This window comes from Trichosurus vulpecula, chromosome 1 (genome assembly GCF_011100635.1).
Source record: "Trichosurus vulpecula isolate mTriVul1 chromosome 1, mTriVul1.pri, whole genome shotgun sequence".
Taxonomy (NCBI): domain Eukaryota; kingdom Metazoa; phylum Chordata; class Mammalia; order Diprotodontia; family Phalangeridae; genus Trichosurus; species Trichosurus vulpecula.
In genome coordinates this window covers 181064427-181071712 of record NC_050573.1, presented here as the reverse complement: position 1 = coordinate 181071712, position 7286 = coordinate 181064427, and the positions used below count along the sequence as shown (strand labels likewise).

General features: G+C 38.9%; 1 protein-coding gene across 1 annotated transcript in view; it reads left to right on the top strand.

Annotated features, from left to right (window-relative positions):
* The window catches only part of RANBP9 (RAN binding protein 9), an 85795-nt gene continuing 78509 nt past the window's right edge, over positions 1 to 7286 (top strand). Inside the window, exon 1 of the mRNA XM_036753663.1 lies at positions 1 to 619. Within this exon, the coding sequence (XP_036609558.1) occupies positions 37 to 619 (583 nt within the window). The 5' untranslated portion in view covers positions 1 to 36. The remainder of the gene's footprint in view (positions 620 to 7286) is intronic.

Here is a 7286-nt window from a genome sequence, read left to right as displayed (position 1 = left end):
GAGGAGTCGGGGGTGTGAGTCTCGGCCAGGATCGGGATGTCCGGGCAGCAGCAGCACCAACATCAACAACAGCAGCAGCTGCCGGCCGTGTCAGCCGCGGCCGTGGCTCCGGCCCCGGGGGTCGTCCTGCCGGCCCCCAACCCCGTTAGTGCCGGCTCCTCTCCGGCCGGCCCCGCGGCAGCCGCGTCCCCGGTTGGGGGAGCAGGAAGCGGCGGCGGCGGCGGCGGCAGCGTTGGCGTCGGGGTGGGGGCCGGGGCGGCCGCCCTACTCCTGCACCCGCCGCCTCCGCCGCCGCCCCCGGCCACCGCGGCCCCGCCGCCGCCTCCGCCGCCGCCTCCCCCGCCTCCGGCCGCAGCCTCCTCCCCGGCCCCGGGCATCTCGGCGGCTGCCCCCCCGGCTGGAGGGGCCCCGCCGGCGGCCGCGGGGAGCAGCGCCCCGGCCCCCTTCCCCCACGGGGACCCGGCCCTGAACGAGCAGGAGAAGGAGCTTCAGCGGCGGCTCAAGCGTCTCTACCCGGCGGTGGACGAGCAAGAGACGCCGCTGCCTCGCTCGTGGAGCCCGAAGGACAAGTTCAGCTACATCGGCCTCTCGCAGAACAACCTGCGGGTCCACTACAAAGGTAACTGGCCCGGAGCCCCGCCACTTCCGTGCTTTTGTTTTTAAAATGTTTTTTCGCTGCTGAGCTTGTTTTCGAAGTGTTTCAAATTCGGGGGTGGGGGGCAGGCCACATCCGAGCGACTGGGAAGATTCTTGGGGAAAGACAAGTGAGCACAGTTACTCTGAGCAGAGATGTGCTAATCTTCGCAGCAGTAACAGGACACCTTGAAAGGATCCAGAAAGGAAACATTTTTACAACAATGTCAGAACGAAACTCTTTTCTGATCTCCCTTAAAGTAGAGGAAACTTACATCTTCAGTGTTTGGTTACATTGTTCTCCCAGGGTTCTCTAATTATTTTGGTGGAGGGATTAAAAAGAATCTTAAGTATAATTACTTATCTAAGGAGGTCAGGAACACGAAGGAGATGGATATTTACTTAGTGGAAGGTTTTTTCCAAAAAGTAGGCCAGAAATTGTTTAGAAAAGGAAGAACCAAGGGCACAAGTTCGAAGTCAACATATTTCATCAGACACAACAGGGAAGTGTCAAGAAGGTGAAGCCACAAAAACAAATCTTGACTATTGAAACCTAGCATAAAGGAGAATAACATTAAAATAATCTGTACTTTTATATAGGTAGAGGTAGTTTCGTGGAAACAAGACTATTTCACACTTGATAATGTCTTGATATTGCTGTTTTATACTTGTGATTTACAAGATCTGTGTGACTGTCAGGAGATGTCCCTCAAAACAAAGCTTTCTGAAAAATAGATGTGTATAAAATTGTATATTGTGTGGGGAGAGGGTTTGAAATTCCCTTAAGAGTGAACAGTAACCATATTAATCCGAACAGCAAATATATTAATCTGACCTGTTTTTTAAAAAAAATCCATCCAATAATAAATAATAAGTCTGAAAACAAATCTAATGTTTTAGGCCCAAGACCTGAAATAAGAGCTTTCATGTTCAAAACAGCCTCTTTTTGATTGGCTGCAATGAGAAGGTCTTGATGGAATCTTAGGCAGATGAAATGTGGAGGGCAAAAACAACTTTGTGGTTAAATCCTTAAAGTATACAGGGTGAAATTTGAGACAGACCTAGATAAATGAGTTACTGTTTAATCATAAAGGAGAATAGCTACAGGCACACAACTGGCATGATTTGGCTGTACTGAGAAGACCTATGTACATTAAATCTGATGTTGCTGAATATTGATTTCTTTTTTTCTCTTGCAACTCTTGTAGACAGCATTGCCAATTTAAAATCATTACATTATTTAAAATTTCAGAATAATATGCTAGTTGTTTCCCTTTTAATTTTCTATTTTTATTACTGTGGTTCTATGCTATATGGATATGGTCTTTATGTTTGATATAGCTTCCAAAAAAGTTTTCTAAGCTGGGCTTTATAGATTTTCATTTTTATTACAAACTTTCGTTGATGGAAAAATATAAGTATGGAAACCAGTTACTGTGGTGTGGTGAAAAGATGCACTGGAGTCAGTTAATTTTAGCTATTATTCTGGATTTTTTAAGTATGATTTTGGACAAGTCATGGACCTCCTTTTCCTCTTCAGTGAAGTTAGGTGAAGTAAAGATCCTAGGGACTTTTAGTTTCTTTAACTTAGGCATAAATATGGTTTTATTCTTTAGGTCAATTTTCATAGCTACTTTAAAAGTGAATAATGAAAATGCATATTTTATGTGCATTTCATGAAGTCAACATGTCAAAAATACTGGTACCTCTTTTTTTTTTTTAAGCTGTTGGCCACATTATCTTTTCTGTGATGTTCTAAGGTCCACTTTTGAGAAACTTCACTTTTGGTTAAGTACAGATTGTTTCTGGAGGACTACATTTTGATGTTTGGTCTATGGTTTTTTTTCCTCTGCAGTTTTCCCCTCTGCCCTCTCCCCATTTTCTTCCTCTGCTTCTTTTTCTTTTACTCCTCCCCCTCCCTCTACTCAGATCCATTCTTCCCTTTATTACCTCTTCTGCTTGTCATTTTTACATGTTATATGAGTCTAGATGAAAAAATGTAAAGTAACTAGTCAACTTTGCTTGACAGCAAAAGAAGAGAATGATGTAGGGGGTGTTGTGAACAGCTCTAGAAAGAACAACCTTTTATGTAGTAGATGTAGAAAAAATTGGAAGATGTAATTGTACTTGACTTAACCTAGTATTGTTCAATCTAGAATTTCACCTACCATTTGGATACTTTTGCATGTTTCACACTTTTTTCCAGCGTGTGGCTCCCTTATTCTACCCATAAGACCTTAGCGTTAGAAGCAAGGATTGGGCATGTGTATTTGGAAACTGTATTCCTTAAGTGACTGGAGAGATTAATATTGAACAACGCCAGACTCTTTTCCAAAGTTGATTGCATTGTAGGGGCTGTGACTAACCACTGGAGTTGTATCTATAGAGAAATATCACCTATGCATAACATTCCCTTAATTGATGAGGAGTAGGGCTAAATCCTTTTACTTAAGAATTAAAGTTTATTATATTTCAATCAAATCAAAATAACATAGTGATAGATTTGACAGGCTGTGTGTTGAATTAGCCCTTTAGAAAAGTTTAAAAACAAATACATTTTCAACTTTTCTTAGCCAACAAAACTTTAAACTCTTTCCCCATTTTTAAAGTATACATTTTCCAAGTTATTACTTACCTGTAGTTTGACTGGCGCCTTCTTTATTTGTATGTATGTCACTTTAATGCTTCAAACACAAAAACCCTAATAGGATAGAGGGATCTTCAAAGAATAATCAATTAGAAATATTGCCCACACAAGGAAAGTTAGTTGGCATTTCTCAAATTTGTCAATAGAGTTCCCTGGAGAGATGGATATGAAGCCATGAAATAGTCACATCGCTTTAGATCTGTTGTTTAGGGCAAGCCTAAGGTGTTCTAACATTTTAGGATATTGTGGTCAAAAAAGGTAAAGTAATGCTCTGAAAAATCTACAGTAAGATTTTAGCTTTGGTTAATAGGTTAGCCAAGAAATATAGTGTGATAGAAAGGTAAGCAATTCAAACTTTCGTTCCACCCCCTTTTCGAAAAGTCATTCTGGTGCCAAATCAACTTTTTTCAAAGCTCAATTACTAGTCAAAAAGTCAAAGGGTAAATGGGAATGGCTTTACTATGAACTTATTAATATATTATTGATTTCAAATGATAAATAATGAGGGGGTTTATACTTAGCTTAATCTGGGTTTTGAAAATTGAATTTTCACATGAGAGGAAATACAGGCAAAGACCAAGCAGGGAAATATTAGGAAATTGTGAGGCAAACTTCTTCTGTAAAAGACTCAGTAACATTTGACCATATTTCTTACATTTATTGCTTTTCGCTCCTCACCTCTCCTTTAGCCCTTTAATATTTCCAAACCCTAGATGGATGAAGGGGTGGAAGAAGTTTTCCTTGAATTGAGTGGGCTGAAGTGTCCCTTTGTGAAACCTTGCTTTACCACTAGAAGGTGAACTAGATGGCATCACTTAATTATTTCAGATGGCTGGAGCCCATGGTCAAAGGACCATCATGTCCAAAAAAAACCCCAAAACCCGGTTTCATTAAATGAATGAAATTTTACTCTTCCTATGAAAAGCTCTCATTTAACTCTGTGTGTGTGTGTGTGTGTGTGTGTGTGTGTGTATTCATAGGTACATACACACTTAAGTGAAAGATACATATACATACATAAACTACATATGTATAAAAAATCCCTACACAAGAAAATCAGAAATCAAGTGAGAGAACAATAAGTTGATTTACAAAAGGTTCCAGTACAAAGATTCTTCAGTAAACTCCTTAGTTAATATAAAGTGCAGTTCAGTTGATCACTTTTCAAAACTACATTGATTGCGTACAGGACACCCATAGTCTAAATCCAATCTGAATCATTTAGTAACACTTTTGAAGAACTGTTTTTAAATATTGTTGCTTGTCAGTCTAGAATAGAAGGAAAAATGTTTAGCAGAGTGTTTGTACATATAATGATTTTAAACATAATCAGTGCTTGAAAAAGCTTGATAACCAGTAGGAGGGTGTCATGTCTTGATGAACAGAGAGTAGGGAGGAGTTATTCATTATCCCACCTGAACTGAAGGAAGGATTTTGCTTTAGTATAATGCTCTTTCCTGGAAGTGCCAAGGTTGTCCCTTTATTCCATAGCCTTAGAGGGCTGGAACTGAAGGGTGGAAATAGATTTTCCGGGTTCCCATTGACTTTCAGGGAACTTTTCCTGTTTCAGGAGGTAAGAGTTGAATATTGAGGAACCTTTAACTTTTAAGTACCATTTCTGTTAAATGAAATGATTTGGTGAAATTTTACTTTTTATTCTCAAGTGATGTATTTCTTCCCTCACATTGCTGTTTGCTATGTGAAATTCCAGTTGGAGTTCAGAATTTCACAATAGTTCAGAGTATTTCATAACATGACCTGTGACTAAAGCCTCCAAAGCTTGCAATCAAAGAAAATCCAGATCAGCTTTTTGTTTTAAATCTAGAAAGGCATGAAGGAGTTGACTCTCTGTAGCCAGGGGCTTCTGGGGTTAAATAACAGTGAAGATTGGTGGATATTATTTTGTAATCTGAAGGTTATTTCAGAGGTTTTCCTCTTGAAGAGAACTGAACTTACACAGTGGCTACTTCTCTACTGCAGTAGTTCTGCCTCTTTCTTTCAGTTACATATTCCTTTAACCTTAATACATTTAACTGCTGCTATTTCTGCTACGTTGGCTACACTTTCCCATTTCTCTTGGAGTACCATCTACCTTCTCCACACAGAAATATGATGAAGAAAAATTCCTTGTCTCCTGATCCCTGGATGAAAATGCCAATCATAATTTTTATCATTGCCTATTAAGAATTTTTTGGACAATTAACTTTTATATTTTTCTAGCTTTTTTTTTGTTAGAGGGTCTAATTTAATTTTTCTAGGAAAAAACCGTACATTTTTAATACGTTGTAGACCAGTTAAAATGAACATGATACCTACTTTACATAAGCTGTGGTTAGGTTAGGAATACAGTGGGAAGGTAAGGAGGGAACATTAATTTGTCAAGTGCTATGACCAGGCATTAGTTTGCTGTAACCTGAAAATGATAAAGAAATTTTAAGGTTATTATTTGGTGCTATCTTTGCATTTCATTAAATTTTTGCATTGAAATTGCATTTCATTCAAATTTTGAAGTGATGAATATCTTTGGTGTATTATTTAAGTGCTTGGTTTCTTTTAAGGTTTGGAAATTGTTAGTGGTTGGGTTTTTTTAGTATGAATTATATAGAATTTTCAGTGACCCATTAGTAGTTCTCAGGATTTTTCATCACCGCCCGACTGGAATTCTCCCTCATGCTTTTCATTAGTTCTATCACTCTCCTCTCCAAGTCTCTTAAACACACACACACACACACACACACACACACACACACTCACCCACCCAAACACAATGAACCAACCAAGCAACAAATCCATTCTTTTTGGGGGCAAGAGTATAGCAAATGGGAAAATTAGGGTGGGGTTAGTCTCTGAGAGGTTGAGAACTTTGAAGGCCTAAAGGAAAGAATATCATAAATTTAGAGCTTTTCTAGCTCTAATGACTTTAAAGGTCATTTAGTTCAGCTCTGTTATTTTACAGATGAAGGTTTCAGGCCAAAAGGTCTGATATTCCTGCAGTCACATAGTTAGTAATAGAGGCAGGATAAAACAACCAGGACTCCGGTGCTGGAAGATAGACTATCTATTTTGTTAGGTTTTTGCCATGTGTAATTTGTTGGGCAGATAGGCACAGTGGATAGAGCACCGGGTCTGGAGTCAGGAAGACCAGAGTTCAAATCTGGCTTTAGACCCTTACCATCTGTGTAACCCTGGGCAAATCACTTAACCCTCTTTGCTTCACTTTCCCCCTTTGTAAAATGAGCTGTAGAAGGAAATGGCAAACCACTTCAGTATCTTTGCCAAGAAAACCCCAAATGGGGTCACAAAGAGTTGGACATGACTGAGCAATAATTTGTTTGAAGATTACATGATTTGACTGGTATTATATCTGAATCTGAAAGACTAAGTTATGTTTTAGTGATATTCTGTTTTTATTTGGTCATGAGAAGGCTCAGACCATAAGATGGCCAAAACATTTAAATGAAGATTTAAGATTTTTTTTTTCAGAATGCTGTATTTGGAAAAAAAAGCAATATATATTTTTCTCCTATCTTCCTAAACAGTGTACAGGTAGATTGGGACTGTCTCTTAAATAAACAAACCAGAACCTCAACTTTTTGGTATCTAAATGTTAAAAATATTGATCTGTATCTATATTTTATGTATTGTACTGCCAAAATGTGACTATTTTAAAAATTATAGAAAGGAAGATTTTCTTAGTGAATAAAATTAATAGAACTTTTCACAAAATATTCATGTTTTTCTAGTGATAGTTCTTTATTTAGTAGAAGGAAAGTTTTTAAAGACATTTGAAAGAAGTAAGACTAATGCTTTGCAATGGGCACTAGTCCTAAATTAATAACAATCAGAGATGTCCTACTGCATTTTATCTTGAGTGAGTGGGATGAGGAAAGGTAGGAGTGAGGCTTCATCTGGAGGTCACTGGGCAGGACTAATAACTTGTACTCATCAAGACAGTTGCTGCTATACCACTTCCAAGCCCTACTTGACCCATCTCCAGATCTTCTAC